Below are 16054 nucleotides of genomic sequence, written 5' to 3' on the forward strand. Positions count from 1 at the left end.
TGGAGGTTGCTGTGAGCTGTGATGCCATGGCACTCTACCCAGGGGGATAGCTTGAAGCTCTCTCTCAAAAAAAAAAAAAATAAATAAAATAAAATAAAATTTATTTTTTTTTAATCAACAGAGTCTCATTTTGTTGCCCCTTGGCTAGGGTGCCATGACAGCATAGCTCACCGCAACCTCAGACTTCTAGGCTCATGCCATCCTGTTGCCTCAGCCTCCTGAGTAGCTGGGACTGCAGCTGCCCACCACAACACTTGACTAGTTTGTTATTTTTAGTAGAGACAGGGTCTCACTCACGGTAGTCTTGAACTCCTGAGCTCAAGTAATCCACCTATCTCAGCCTCCCAGAGTGCTAGGATTATAAGTGTGAGCTACTGTACCTGGCTCCTATTAGCTTCTTTAATCATATTTGTTAATGGTAGCAAATAAGGATTTGTTTGAGATCTGTCTATTCCCTGGGGCAGAAATCTCATTTGACCTATGCTTGATTGGGGGCTATAAATTGCCAGAATTAAGCTTCTGTATCCCAGAAAAAATGTCTCAGGACAGAAGATACTCCCAGCCCTGTTCTTACCTCTCTTACATTCTCCTGTACTTCACAGTGCCCTCATCTTACACCCATGTGTGCAAAACAGCTTTGTGTGTAACCGTTAGCTGCTTTTCACTAAAGACATTTTTCTCTTAATTCTTTCCTATCACTTTACAGCACCATCAGCACCAGGCTGCTCAGGCTCTTCATCTGGCCAGTCCACAGCAGCAGTCAGCCATTTACCACGCAGGGCTCGCGCCAACCCCACCTTCTATGACACCTGCCTCTAATACGCAGTCGCCACAGAATAGTTTCCCAACAGCACAACAGACCGTCTTTACGATTCATCCTTCTCATGTTCAGCCAGCATATACCAATCCACCCCACATGGCCCACGTACCTCAGGTAAACCAGCTTTAGCCAACTTCCTGTGAAGACCAAGTAGAATGTGAAGGTTATCAGATAAGTAGCTGAAAGCCAAGTGTTCTCCTAGCTAGGAAACCCTGTGTGTGATGCCATCTGCCTGTCTCCTTTCCCTGCTCAAATACACGTGATCTGGCCCTAAATGAATGTTTGTGTGGTTTTGTAATGGGATCAGTGAAGTTGGTGATTGGTCAGTCCTTTAATGTTCCCCCAGTAAGACCTTAAAAATATCTTTGACTCTGGAATGCAACCCAGTCCTCCTTTCCTTCCTGTGTCTGCTTTGCTATGTCTACATAGCTTCATTACTATATATGTGTGCATATATATACACACACCCTTTTACACACATACACGGAAGCCTGGCAGGGATGGACCTTCACAGTTTCTCAGCTCTCTGAGCTAACTATCCTAGGCCTGTCAGCTTCAATGTTAGTTACATGAGTTCCAGAGAAAATCTCTCCAATTGTTTTCCCTGGTTATTCATACATCTGCTTTGATCTTATGTTGTACTTATTGAGAGGGGTTGGCCTTGTACATTGGTACAGTGTAACTAGAAGCTTGAAGCACCCAGGTGTTCCCATTTTTCTTAAAGAGCACCCCTAGAAGCACTTCGGAGCTCACCTCCAGTGTATGCTTCTAAAGGTTGAAAGGTGTGGTTGCCATTTCAGTGGTTGCTGTCTGCATCAGCTGCTGACAAAGGTCCAATGCAATCCAGGGCCAAGTTGGATTGTCTAAATGAGGAGAAGGAGCTGCACTGAAGTTGGGCTCTAATGCTGTCTTTGAGGCCCTCCCTTGGGGCTGTTAAGGGTGACTTGGCTGTATTAGATGTCTTTTTCTGCTACTTTCATAACAGAACTCTCTTAGGCAGGTCTGAATGAGACCTGCCATACTTGAGTTCCATTTCCTGTCAAATAGTGTGCCAGTGAGGCTCTGGCAAGGTGTGGGCTAGATTTGTAACTTAGTTGGATCTATCTATTTGAAGGCTACCTTGTAATTAAGGTTCCACAGCTCTGGGATGTTTAGGTGTCATCACCCTGTAAAGGTTAGGTTCTGTGGTGTAGCGCACTGCAGTTGATTTGCTTCTGATAGTGGGGAGGGAAGCCGGTTTGGTCAGTGTGGGCCAGCGTGGTTCGGTGGAATCAGCTTCATAAGAGTTGGGGTCCTGTAGATGTCTAGCAGAGGCTGGTGGCTAAGTAGGTATGTGAACTTACATGTAAGTTGGGCTCCCTAAAACCTCATTGCGTTTTTGTGTTGAAAGAGCAAAAAGGTTAACACAGGAAAGCCCAAATATGCCCTGGGCCCATTGGAATACATAAGAGTTAAAATAGCATGTCATTCAAGGATTATCATAGTTTAGAAGAGTATACAGTTTGGGAGGCAGGAAACAAGAGCTCTTCCTGGCCCTGCTGAACGCCTGCAGAGCTGGGATCCAACTATTTGGACTGACTAAAATCACCTTTCCAACTCGACAGAGATCAGGCCAAACTCACTATCAACTTGGTACAAGGACACTGGGCTGGCCCAGATAATTTCCAATTACTCCTTTCATCTCATTGGAGCCATTAATTGCAACCTCCTCCATTGTATCTTTCTAGAGAATAAAGGGGCCCCAAAAGTCTCTTCTTTCTGCTGAGCAGGCCAAAAGCAGAGGGAGGAGGGTGAACAAGGAGAGGTCTTAGTAACCCATACAATGGAATTTGACAGTTCCTGCTTATATAATAATCTGCTTTTCTATTTGAAAGGAACATTATCTGTAAAAGTACCTCAGGCCCCACATAGAAGCCAGATTCTGAAGCATCATCCCATCTGTGTCATTATTAAATTGAGAGAGCTGCCCTTGGATCAGGGGTCTCATCCTTGTGAAGACCTTGCTGTATACATTAAATATAATAATCAGAAAGTTGATGTCTAGGACATTGTAGGCCCTGACTTTTACCAGGCTCACTTAGTGCCTGTTCCTCTAGCCTTGCAGGATCTGCCAAAAAGTGAAACATGCCTGTAGGACAATTGATGATCTACTAGAGAGTATCCCCAGAAGATAGAACTGGGCCGTGAGGCCCATGTTGCCCTGTCTTGAGAGTCCTGGCCCAGTGAAAGGAACACAGTTGACTTGTTGTTTAAGCTGGAGATGTTGCCTGTATGCGTAAAAGAGCTCTCTGTTTCAGGCTCATGTACAGTCAGGAATGGTTCCTTCTCATCCAACTGCCCATGCGCCAATGATGCTAATGACGACACAGCCACCCGGCGGTCCCCAGGCCGCCCTCGCTCAAAGTGCACTACAGCCCATTCCAGTCTCGACAACAGCGCATTTCCCCTATATGACGCACCCTTCAGGTGAGGCGTGTGTGTGCAGGGGCCGCCGGGGCACCCAAAGCATTCTGCTCGCACAGGTCACTTGGTAGGCAGGGTCAGCACTTCAAGCCCCAAATTTGAGAACTAGCAAGACGCATCCAAGAGTGCTGCACAGGAGGGACTGTGACAATAGTTCAGAGCCAGGGTGTGAGGCTTCCAGGAGCCGAGTCTGTGTGTGTTCTGATGGTATACAGGATTTGGCTTGATGAGAAGCATTTTGTGTAGCTGATGCATGCCTAGGACTCAGTTGGCCTTCCTTGTTATGATAGTCTGGACAGGGCAGTGTTTTCCTGAGTCCCAATAGTCTGATATATGGGGGGTTATTACCATGGCAGAGTGATTGTAGCTCTGGAGAAGACTACTGCTGAGCAAGTGCTGTGTATGGACTGGCTTTTAGTGTAGTATCAGCTCCAGCCTATGCCCTGACAGGGAGAGAGCGCCTGTGATTGTGCTCTAATACTTGATGGCTGCCATGGTGAAATTTCATAGTCTGACCTGTTATTTTGAAAGTAATACTGGTGCTTGGCTAATATTTGGGGAGGGGGTATGTTAAGGCCTTTTCTACCCCATGAGGAACAAGTCTTCTAAGAGTTTTATCTGAAGTGGTTTTATGTCTGACTGGTTTGTTTCTACCCACCCACCTACCCCCTCCCGCTCTTGGTACAGATGGGAACTGGGAAAAGTGAATTAAATTTTGAGTCTTGTTCAGCTAGCACAAGGATAGTTTACAGCCATGTACTGCAGAAACACTAGGCTATGTGTGGTGTTGCCAGTTTTCTGTTTAAATATTCACTTTTCTTTTTTACAGTACAAGCCCACCACCAACAGCAGTTGTAAGGCTGCCCTGGAGGAACCGAAAGGCCAAATTCCCTCCTCCCTTCTACTGCTTCTACCAACTGGAAGCACAGAAAACTAGAATTTCATTTATTTTGTTTTTAAAAAATATATGTTGATTTCTTGTAACATCCAATAGGAATGTTAACAGTTCACTTGCAGTGGAAGATATTTGGACCGAGTAGAGGAGGCATTTAGGAACTTGTGGGCTATTCCATAATTCCATACGCTGATTCAAAGTCCCGCAAGTAACCCAACTCTGCTTGCTGAAACTGGAAGTTATTTATTTTTTAATGACCCTTGAAAGTCATGAACACATCAGCTAGCAACAGAAGTAACAAGAGTGATTCTTGCTGCTATTACTGCAAAAAAAAAAAAAAAAAAAAAATCAAGACTTGGAACAACACCCTTTTACTAAACTTGACAAAGGTTCGGTAAATTCTTAACGTCAAACTGACGGATTATTATTTATAAATCAAGTTTGATGATGTGATCACTGTCTACAGTGGTCAACTTTTAAGTTAAGGGAAAAACTTTTACTTTGTAGATAATATAAAATAAAAACATAAAAAAAATTAAAAAATAAAAAAAGTTTTAAAAACTGATAAAGTTAGTGTGTGTTTGTATAAGCTACTTCTGTTATAAGATATTTAACATCATGACAGGCAGGCTGAGCGTGTTTTTGTATTATCCTGGAAGGTATTTGTCAAATTATTTTTCTTCTTCACCTTTAGTTCTGGTTCAAGGTTATCTCTAGAAAAAGACAAGACTGAAATATTCCCTTTGGTGGATTAGAGGTCTGCTTCAGGAGGAGGAAGGCTGGCCAAGATTGGGCAGCACTGAAATCCCACGTCCTCAGGCTGACACCAATTCTGTAAGCTTCCTTTTTAATATCTCCTGAACCAAAATGCTTGTCATTAGTTGGCAATTGTCCCAATTCAGGCACCTGTTTACCCAGTAGGGGGCAGGAGACACTTTTAACTGCAATAAATCCAAAGGGCAGAAAGGCTGAACAGATGTACAAAGTAGCTTGCAGACTGAGAGGCATTCATTAATGTTCCCAAATTGTAGGTAAAGGACAAAGGGAGAACAAACATTTGAGTATTAAAGAGTCTTTTTTTTGAGACAAGAGTCTCACTTTGTAGCCCTCTATAGAATGCTGTGGCGTCACAACTTACGGTAACCTCAAACTTTTGTGCTTAAGCAATTCTCTTGCCTCAGCTTCCCAAGTAGCTGGGACTACAGGTGCCCTCCACAAATGCCCAGCTGTTTTTTGTTGTTGTTGTTGCAGTTGTCATTGATGTTTAGCTGGCCCAGGCTGGGTTCGAATCCACCACCCTCAGTGCATGTGGTCGGCACCCTGAGACCATAGTCTTTTTTTTTTTTTGGTAGAGACAGAGTCTCACTTTATCACCCTTGGTAAGGTACCGTGGCATCACACAGCTCATAGCAACCTCCAACTCCTGGGCTTAGGTGATTCTCTTGCCTCAGCCTCCCAAGTAGCTGTGACTACAGGCGCCCGCCACAACGCCTTGCTATTTTTTGGTTGCAGTTTGGCCGGGGCCAGGTTTGAACCCACCACCTTTGGTATATGGGGTTGGTGTCCTACTCACTGAGCCACAGGCGCTGCCCTACGAGACAATAGTATTAATAGAGCCTTTAAATATTGTGGCAACAAATCAAGATTCTGAAAACCTTTAATTCACATATAGCATTTTATACATTATAGCAAAATTTGCATTATTTAAGAATAAGTTACTTGTACAGTACATAAACAATACATAAAAAATTGCCAAATACCTTCTGCCTATGATACAAGATGAATCCACCTTTTGTTACCACAATGTGCTGTGTATTTCAACTAAACACTGGATGTCAGATGTGTCCTTGTTAAGACTCAGTGGATAATCTACCAAGTTCCTCTAGCCTATGGGAGATGTTAGAGCTAACATGACATTTGCAACAAGAGACTTTAGCCCTGAATAAAAAGCATGAAGGAACCTCAGGCAACTCTCAGAAGAGTTTGAGGCCTTGATTTTAGGTTAAGAAACTTATGTAAAAATAGTGTTCTCTGGCCCAAGATTTTAATGATCACTATTCCTTTTTCCTATATGGTCCAGAAATGATCAAAGGCAGAAGACCTATACCAGATAAAGCCATATGGATTGCTGGTCTAAAATTCAAGGCAGGTTAGTTGACTTAATTCTTTGGTGCTGGTGACTGTTAGTTTGTAAAAGTTTAACAAAGTCAGATGAAGAGAGATGGTGCTGGAAACTGTCAAGCTATACTTGTCTGTAATTAGAGCTAACTGGAGGGATTATGATGCCTAGTACCTAGTTTGGCACCGAGGCCTGGCCCCATCAGAACTGGGAGGAGAGTGGTGGAATGTGCTGTGCCTCTGAGGGGCTACCTGTGGCCAAAGGGTTCTGCCCCACACTGCTGCCACCCCTTCCTCGGCTAGGCCTGCTCTGAAAACACAAAGAACAGGCATTGGTTTAGTGTCACTTCCTCCCAGGGCCATGAGGGGGCTTTCTGTCATCATGTATTTGCACTGTCCTGGTAACTTGTTTAGAAAGGAAGCAGTATGGAGGTGGGTGACTTCCAGTCTTCTGCCATGGAATCCAAGCTTGTACTTGGCAACTAGTGGGTAGAACTGCTAAATTTGATGTACCTGGTGTGCCTTTGGCACTACCTGAGAGAGAAATGTTGAGAGGCTGCTAAGAAAATGCATTCCCCTGGCTTGAAGATGCTATGTCGCAGATGTTGAAACTTTTGGCTAGAGGGCAGGAATTTAATTGGTTCATCATTTACTTGGCCAAGAAAATCTGGACCAATTATTCATCAGCATTGACTTTCTATGATGAGCGTTCTTTTCTAAAAAAGAGATCCAGAACGTTACTTCTTTGGTTCATACTACTTAGCATTCATTTTCTAGAGGAATCAGCTTTAGAGAAAATAAAGACAGGTGGCCTTAAAAATGGACCACAAACTGGATCAGTGTCAGAGCTACTTTATGGTTCATAAAGTTTAAAAGTGGTACAGAGGTGGGTGATTCCCCACCTCCTCCCAAAAAGCCTGGAAAATTCTAGAAGCAAAAGTGTGACTTCTTGGGAGTATAATTAGGGGAACAGGCCAGGCTTTCTCCCCAGGTAAGGCAGGCAGTACTGTTACCTTTAGGCCCATGTTTCATCTTGGTCTGTGATATACATGTGAATGTTAAACCATACTAAACTCCCGAGTTTCCTAGAAACCACTATAGGGAGCCTGATGGCTGGGCTATACTGAATGGCTCTGTTGGCACCCAGGGGCAACTGAGTCCACTCTTGTCACTGCCTTGTCTTGTTTCTAAGCTTCTACATGAAGGTTCTGGGAGGAGCCAGCCCCCCTATGAATTGTATCACTTGGTGAAAGGCAAGTATAGATGGAGATTTGACTTTAGGACCTCCCTTGATGGGGGAGACTGTGAGTGCTCATGTGTTCATGGACACAAATGAAGTAGTAACCAGCTGGAACAGAACACTGATTGTGGGCTATTAAAAGAATTTCTGATTAGCTATGGCAGCAGATCCCTGGCTTCCATTTTGGCTCAAAAATGAACCTAAAACCCACTTGTGGGATAATTTAATAAGCCATTAGATGTCTGAAAGGCCCTGTTGCTGAAGGATTTACTTACTAGAAAGGGCCCAGGAGCCCCCTCTTCCCTTTTTGTTCATCCCGCCCCCAAACTCCAGTTAATTTAACTCTCGCTGTAAAGCTGCTGTAAACCACAATCTATGTTTTTATTCATAAGGCACCAGGATAGGACTGTTCCTTGCCACCCTCCTATCTCAGTAATAGCTTGAATTTCCCTGAAAGGATGGCACACTTCATTACATTGAGGAAAGATAGTGGCTCCTCAGCAGGTGACTGTCCCCAAGGATGCAACAGACAAGGAAGCCAGGCATCCTGGCTAAGACTATGAACCAGTCCGGTAGGGTTTGCATAGCTGTCTGACTACAAAAATCTCATGGGTAACAGTGCAATGAAAGAAGCAATGGTTTAGTTTTGAAACCTGAATCCTTTAAAAAAATTAATCTGAGGTAAAATGTTTAAAATCATTTTTGACCTTTAGCCTTTGTCCCTCTGACAGTTTTTGTCCTAAAGCTAAGAGTAGAAGAAGGATTAGGTGTGGTCATCTATGGCAAGGATACAGCAGCCCTGCCATGTGGACTGAAGCTATAATGGGAACACTGTGTGAGAATCCAGGGCTTGTTAGTGTTTTGGGCTTGCTGGTGACCCCTCCCCTTCCCGTAGAAAGTCTGTCATCAGCTGTGACAGTGTCAGTGAAAAAGAGAACAAGTGTCCACTGCCAGGTCCAGGCCTCACCCCACCCTTTCCTCTAAGAGTGATGGGGCTCTGGTCTTAGGGACACAGGGCAGGAGCTAGCGCACATCGGCAAACAAGAACTACATCTGTAAACAATGAGAAAGCCAGGTGCTGGGTGAAACTTACAGGAGGCCCTTTAACAGGCCTAATAGAAGGGTCACATCCAAACTGGAACAAGCAGTTAACAGTGTCCCTTAAATCTCTCTCTGGAAGGAAGGAAAGATTACATTCACATCTCTGCTTAGGCTCCTCCGGGCAACTGTTGAGGCCTGGGACTCCACCCTGATCAGAGAGGTGTATATTGATTGTCTATGGCCCGCAGGTGGCTCCGAGATGATGAGTCCATTTCATAGTCTGAGTCCCAGGCTCGATGCTCAGGCTCCGGCTCCAGGTGCCGCAGGCTGTTGGCCAGTTCCTCGGGTGAAGGCACCAGGTGGAAAATCTGCTCTGGCGGTGAGGATCGGCCTGGGAGACCCTCTGGGCTGAGCCCCCGGGGACAGCCAGAAGAGCTAAGGTTGGGAAGGCCCAACTCTGAATCCCAACGAGGGAGGGAGAGAGGGAACAAGACAGTGTTGCAGGAACCTGGGACAAGTGACCAAGAAGAGAAACCACACTGTCAGTCTTGCTGCAGCTGCTGACAGGACACAAGATTAGATCTCTATACCCCTTGGTCTGCAACAAGCTTTTTTTTTAACCTTCCACCCAGTTTACCTGTGCCAGCCACCCCCTTTACAGAAGATCATTAGGGTCACACCTGGTGGCTGGGAGACAACTACCACATAGCTGGAAAGTCGGACATCACAGGCAGCGCCGCATTCGAGCGGGATGGGTGAGCGCTGGAAGTGGTGTAGCATGTCCACAATGGAGGGAAAGTGGAGGTGCTGTACTCGGCACTGGCCTCGCTCAGTCAGTGACAGGCGCAGGTGCTGCAAGAGATAACAGTAGACTCAGATTGTCCCCCAAGGGCCCTGAACTCTAGTAGGGAGGGGTTGGCACAGCCCTGCCCCATACCTTAGCTATGCCCTGGAAGTTGAATGTGAGTACATACTCCCCACGCCGGGTCTCACTCTGCCGCACGAGGAACACTCCATGAGCATCAGGACCCTGCAGCTGAACCAGCTGAGCTGCCTTCACTCTGGAGATGGGGCCATGGAACCAGGGGTAGCAGGACAGGAAATGATCTGTTTTCTGGCAGGATGGGTCCAACAGCCCCCCAGGAGAAGCACCTGGTAGAGAAGATGGATGGTGATACCATGTGGGTGCCTTATGTCTAGACTCAGTTCCACTTTACCTAGAGAACAGTGAACTGGCCACTCACCTTGGTTCAGGGAATCTGTGCTGCCCCTTGGGGAGCTGGATGTGCTGGGTTCCAGGACTGAGGGAATGTGCATCTCTGCATCTATGCTCTCCAGCCTGCTGGAGAAGAGCCTGGAGTTAAGGATCTGGGCAGGTCAAGGGTAGCCAAAAAGGCTGTGCCAGGGGTGAGGGCCTCACCCTCGGCCTGTGCACTCCCGGAGCTCAGCCATCCATGAATTCAGCTGCTGCTCGTCTCCCACCTCAAAGATGATGTCTGTCCGGTCCTTCACCTGGCAGAAAGGGAACAGCTGTGTGGGTCTGAGGGGCGTGTGTGTGTCTATTAGCCCAGGCTGTGGCGAGCCCTATCACTTACCTTCAACACAAATGTGTAGAGGTTGTCAGGCATCTCCAGCCGTGTGCATTGGCGAACCTCCTGAATGCTGGAGCAGACTGCCTGAAGCTTGGGCCTCGAACTCTACAAGACAAGAGGGACACTCAGGCTTATCCTGAAGTTCTTCTCCCACCCCACCTTAGTTTGTCTGCAGTCTCCCCAAGACTCCCCTGCAGAGTGAATGTTCACCATGCTGTTGCAACAGCCCTGCTGAGCCTAAAGTGAAGCCCCAGAATGCCTTTAACCTGTGACCTCTTAAGCACCATCCACAGAGATCCCAAGAAGCCTTGCTGGCTCCCAGCCCCAGCACCTGTGGACAGTCCAGCTTTCCACATGTGCTTGCCTGACATCTGTTTCTCTTACCACTGGCAGAGAAGGGAACTCCCCAGCCAGGTGACTGTAGGTACTGACCCCTACATTACTTCAAGCCAAAGGGCAAAGCCTAGGGTGACTGGCCCAAGTTACTGTCAGCCATAAAACCGCACAACCTTGGCCCCAAAATCTCCTATGACACCCCAAACACAAGGCTGCAGAGTGTAGCTTTCTTCTCCTCTGCCGGCAGAGGCATCTCTTCAGATCGCTACTGAACGCAACTGGAGTGGGGGCTAGCCCTGCTGATGCTTCTTGTTCTGGGGCCAGTTTCTTCTGGGCAGGAATTTTCTTAAAAAAGGGTTTACACCCCCCAACCCACACACATATACTTCCTCTTATGATAAAACTGTTAAGATTGTTGCTCTAAGGTTAGAAGATTACTGATAGCTGCTTCCAGAAGAGGCAAGATAAGAAATGGGGAAGGAGGCAGAGATGAGGTAGGGAATGAGAGGCAGCCCCAAAGGCACATCCTGGCACCAGGGGCTTCAAGTGATCCATAACTCTACCTGTGCCCAAAGACATACCGCCTGAACAGGGGCTACCTTTTCAAAACATGGTACCCAAAACCATAAGCTTGCTATGCTCTGATAGAAGGCTGGAGACTAGTGGCCTGACCTCCTGTCTTCCTCCTCACCTGCAAGAGTACCAATGCTGGGTGCTGTGAGAGGGCAACCTGGCAGGAGAGGGTTGGCCCAATTAGTACTCCTTCCCAGGCAGGGCCCACTCCCAGTAGGTCAGGGGAGGCTAACAAGCAACTCTGGGAACTAACATTTACTACTAAAGTTCACTGCATTGCCTCCCTGACAGTGCTGGGGGAAGGAGGCCAGAGGCTCTGACTAGAAATCCCAGCCTGAAGTGACCTGCCAGGCAGGGTATTTTCACCCTGTGCTCCCAGAGGTCCTGCAGCCAACATGGGTAGAGTGGAATGAGGCCTTTTTGCTCTCTTGGTCATTTTTCAGTCATCCAGCCCAATTTCTCATCTGCAGAACGGGAAGGCACAAATGGCTACTTCCTTCTACTTTTCCAGTTGGCCCTGACTGTCTCCCCCATACATTGGCTCCAGGCCTTGAGGATCACTGAGAGGAAGCAGCCAGGGCCAGGAGAGGAACAGGCCTGGTCTCCCTTTCAGTTCCGCTCAGGGCCCAAACCCCAGTCTGAGTGCCGAGATTAACCAGCAAAGCCGCTGGTTTCACTCTGACTGTAGGGCTCCTCCATGCCAGCTCCACCCCTAGCAGCTGAGGAACTGCTGAGCAGGCAGGCAGTGGTAAAAAGAGGATTCCCCTCCTCACCCACAGCCAACCCGGCTGCCACCCGCTGGCTGGCTGAGCAAGAGTCAGGTTCTTCCCTGACTCCCCGCCCCCCATCGGCCCTGTACATGTGAATCACCCTGGGCCATACTACAATCTAAACCCCAGCCTGCCAACTATCAAAGCAAGTATACCCACTGTGCTACCTGATAGCATGGGTGTCCTTAGGCCTATATGCCCAGGTGGGTGGGGCATGTGAACATATGGGGGCAGGACAATGCCAACTAGGCTGAAACCGCACCCTAGAGGACTTAGAAGCAGGGGCTAGTGTATGTGTAGGACCAGCAGATGTCTGTTGAGCTGGGCGTGGGGTGGGGAGATGTGAGGGAGAGGTGAGCCCAACCTTTGGGGCTGTGTCAGCAGCTATAGAATATTTGGGGACTTCAAGTTCCCCTTCTCACATACCTCTATTTCACCAGCTTCTAAGGGCAAGCCAATAAGCAGCTGCTCCCCAGACCCAACTTAGAGTCACACTGGGGTTAGGTGATCAAAATGGCCAAACCATTTCAAGTACCACCCACCACAACCTGCAGCATACTTCTGGGGAACAAATCAGCTCCCAGCTGCTTCCGTTTGTTGTGGCCACTGTGACTTTCTTTGATCTGGCCACCAGGAAGCTCAAGATGTATACCAGCTTTGACAACGTCCCAACAGTAGGGCTTGCATTTCTCCAGCTAGCGTTATCTCAGACTATATAGTTTTGTTACCCTCTAGGTTTTAGGGTTCAGTTCTGACCCTGCCAAACCTGGCCCTCCTCTATGCCTTTGCCACCTGTAAGACAAAAGCTTGCTTTTCAGAGGGTTGGTATAGCATCTGGGTGGACTAGTGCAAGTAAAAGACCTAATAAACAGCTGTTACATTCCCAGGCTTGTGAATAAGCCTGCTTGTGTCCACCACAGTATTAATAGCACAACAGCATAGTCTCAGAGTGGCCTGAGCACTGGGCACATGCCCACTTTCAGTCTTACTGACCCACTGTCCTTTTGTAACATGCTCTTAACATCCAACGCTGAAATTCACATACAATATAAATGTACTTACCAACCCTAACTACAATAAAGGGAAAGCAAATGTAATTTATATTAAAATAAAATATATTCATTGTGACTTTACAGACAGCACTAGGAACTACTCCAGAGCTTGAGTTTGCTATGAAAAGACCAAGAACATGAGGGAGCCAAAGGGCAGGGTAAGCCCTGCCTGGAAAACTAATCTGTTTAATGGACATGAAAACTGAGCAGAAAGTTCCATGTGCTTCTGCATAAGATAGAGCAGAATTCTCTCTCTAGGTTTGTCATCTCTTGTCCCTTTGGAGAGACAGTTGAAAGGAGGGCAGTATGCACAGCTATGCCTGAATCCACCAGTGCCACTATGTACAATTCTCCTCCCTTTCTCACACGTCAAGCATATGAGCCCACCTAGATGAAAGGACCTTCTCTGACTAGGCCTTACTTTCCCTCAGGCTGTGACCTAGAAACTCCATTTTGTAATCTGCTAATACTTCCCGTGTGCTACGGGACTGGGGGCCTGCCTTGGCACAAACATGCCCAAGCCAGGATGACCCTTCCAGAATCCACCCAGGTCTTGCGCTGTACCCCACTTTGTTCACAATTACCTTGTGTGGGATCTGTCACCATTCATTCTCCCCTGCACTTGACAGAGGGATTGGCCAAGGCTTTGTGGCTCTTCCAGCCTAGCAAAGGCTGAGATAGACAGGCTGGGCTGGGACAGCAGTAAGAAGCCACAGAGCCCTGGTGTTCTCCAGGCACAGGACTGGCACTGCCAATGCCCTGAGGTGGGGACGTCATACCATCACATCTCAGGCATGGCCTCCCACAGGAAGATGTGGGGAGGCTAGCACAGTATGCCCAGAAGTCATCGTGGGACCTTAAGGTTGTAGGAAGCAGCACCTTGGGCAGAAGCAAGTCTGCTACTTGTGCCTTCCTTCCCAGGAAACGAGGGAAGGGGAAGATGCTTTAGAGCAGGAACAGAGGGTGAGGACAGCATCCAGCTCACACCTGAGGGGTAAGTAAAGGCAGGCCAGGCCCTCACAATGGCCTTATTCCATGACAGCCGGTCAATGACTACCTTGAGGAGAGACATCCCACCCCCTGGAAGCCCCTAGTCTACACCAGCTTCCTGACAATCTTATCGACCTGAGGGCTTTTGAGCCCAGAACTGATCTCTTGCAAACAACAGCAGTGGGACAGGAAGTGGAACCTGGCCTCACAATCAGCCCTCCAGCCACACCTCTGCCGCACCCATGCTGTCAGGGAGGTGGCCTAGAGCCTAGATCTGCAGGTGCTCAGAGAAGTTCTAGCTCTCCCACTTGATACCTTTGAGACCTGGGACATGGAACTAATTGGAGCCTCAGTTTTCTCTCATAAAGATGGAGAGGCCAGGTGTGTTATGCCTGTAATCCTAGCTCTCTGAGAAGCTGAGGTGGGTGGATTGCTTGAGTTTAGGAATTTGAGACCAGCCTGAGCAAGAGCAAGAAGACCTTATCGCTACTAAAAAAAGAAAAATTAGCGAGATGTGGAGGTGTACACCTATAGTCCCAGCTACTCGGGATGCTGAGTAGGAGGATTGCTAGAGACCAGGAGTTTGAAGCTGCAGTGAGCTAGGATGACCCCACTACACTCCACCCCAGAGGACAGAGTGAGACTCTGCCTTTAAAAAAAAAAACATGGTGAGAGCAAGCAGGTCAGGTTACTACTGTACAGGGAGGATGAGAAGTGGTCTGAAAAGGCTCACAGCAAATTTCAGATCCTAGTCATGGATGGCTGAATCCCCCAGCCCAGCCCAAAGCATAAAATGGATGATACCTGGATGAATGAACATGTTATGGAAGTTAACCTAATCTTAGTGGTTGGTATCAAAAAGCCAACCTTTAAAGAAAAAAAAAAGATTTTTGTCAGGGTATAAGTGCCCAGAAAGAGCTGGGAGAGAGATAACTGCTTAAACACAGACCAGAGTCCTAGTTGTCACAAATTTGCCTGTTAACTTCCTGGCAGCCAATGCAAAATGGGATTCTCCAAAAGAGGACAGTTGTTTGTTCAAAGATAATCACATCGAACTGCAGCCCATTAATGGCTCTGAAAAGTCCTGCAGAAAAGAAATGCACATAACCATATACTCCCCAGACTCTGGCCTCTGTCACCAACCTTCGTACACCATCCCAAGGTAATAAGGAGGTTGAAGTGAGGAAGGCCTTCATCTTACATGGTTCCTCTCAGCCATTATGTAAGGTAGGCAGCATCAAGACTGAGCCAGGAGGTGGTAGCCACGTGGTATCTGTCCCAAAACCCCTCAGGTCAGCATAACCATCACACAGTGACCTCCCCACTTTGTGAGTTGGCACTCTCGGTTCTGAGCTTGAGTTCCAATTCTCTCCTATGGACAAGAGATTTGCCTCTCCACTTTTCTTAAGTGGGATAATGATGCCACTACCATCCCGTGAGAATATAGCAATACAGTGTGTATAAGAGCTCCCAGGGGTATGAAAGGACTGCAGGGAATGGTACCACCAGAGAAGAACTATAGCCTCAGGGAGAATCAGGAACAAGAAAGCACCCCTTCCTATGTTGTCACTGTCTCAACTCCAGTGCACTAAGGGCTTGAGAAGGCCTTCCTCTTCCATCTTTGGGTCTTTGCCAGGCACAGAGTAAGTGGCTGTGTTTACGGAGTACTCCCCAAAGTGGAGAAGGTGGAGGGAAACACACTGGAGGCTAAGGGGACAGGAAGAGCCAACACCCAGAGGTGAAAGCAAAGATCAATCCAGAAGGCAGCAGTAAGGTAAATGTGGCCAGAAATGACACCAACAGCCACCCATTCACACGCAATATAAATGTACTCACCAACCCTAAACAACAGTGACCCCCATCATGTCTCGCTTTAGTGAGTATCTACTGTGTGCCTGGCACGGCAACCCTGTAGAATTTACAGACCAGCAACATTTCAGTTTTCTGAGATGAAGTCACATCACTCAATAAGGAAGGATGCAGCAGTAGGAGCAAGTACTCTGTTCAGAGTAAAGAACAATACTGGATATCAAGTAAAGTTAGATTTATGAGGGAGAAAATCCTCCACCCTGCTCTTTTCCACTGCCACGTGAGGAGTGGTATGTGTGAGCATTACAAGACCCTCCAATGGCCCATGAGGCTGGTGTTTTCTTTTTTTTTTTTT

At 47.3% G+C, this 16054-nt stretch overlaps 2 protein-coding genes across 9 annotated transcripts in view; one reads left to right on the top strand and one right to left on the bottom strand.

Moving 5' to 3' along the window:
• The window catches only part of ATXN2 (ataxin 2), a 151023-nt gene extending 146280 nt beyond the window's left edge, over positions 1 to 4743 (top strand). For 4 of the 7 annotated variants that reach the window (XM_023516870.1, XM_003795987.2, XM_023516873.1 and 1 more), the window contains 3 exons: positions 707 to 934; positions 3118 to 3286; positions 4113 to 4743. In XM_023516870.1, coding sequence (XP_023372638.1) covers positions 707 to 934; positions 3118 to 3286; positions 4113 to 4141 — 426 coding nt within the window. In that variant the 3' untranslated portion in view covers positions 4142 to 4743. Of the gene's footprint in view, positions 1 to 706; positions 935 to 3117 lie in introns of all 7 variants that reach the window. The other 3 variants (XM_023516871.1, XM_023516872.1, XM_023516875.1) reach the window with 2 other exon arrangements.
• A 1074-nt stretch (positions 4744 to 5817) lies between these two features.
• The window catches only part of SH2B3 (SH2B adaptor protein 3), a 47597-nt gene continuing 37360 nt past the window's right edge, over positions 5818 to 16054 (bottom strand). The window contains exons 3-8 of one of the 2 annotated variants that reach the window (XM_012809067.2): positions 10173 to 10274; positions 9998 to 10089; positions 9822 to 9916; positions 9515 to 9729; positions 9258 to 9429; positions 5818 to 9085 (exon numbers count right to left, since the gene is read on the bottom strand). In XM_012809067.2, coding sequence (XP_012664521.2) covers positions 8790 to 9085; positions 9258 to 9429; positions 9515 to 9729; positions 9822 to 9916; positions 9998 to 10089; positions 10173 to 10274 — 972 coding nt within the window. In that variant the 3' untranslated portion in view covers positions 5818 to 8789. Of the gene's footprint in view, positions 9086 to 9257; positions 9430 to 9514; positions 9730 to 9821; positions 9920 to 9997; positions 10090 to 10172; positions 10275 to 16054 lie in introns of both variants that reach the window. The other variant, XM_023516876.1, reaches the window with a different exon arrangement.

The sequence above is a fragment of the Otolemur garnettii genome, unplaced genomic scaffold, assembly GCF_000181295.1.
Source record: "Otolemur garnettii isolate 467f Iridium unplaced genomic scaffold, OtoGar3 scaffold00099, whole genome shotgun sequence".
NCBI lineage: Eukaryota > Metazoa > Chordata > Mammalia > Primates > Galagidae > Otolemur > Otolemur garnettii.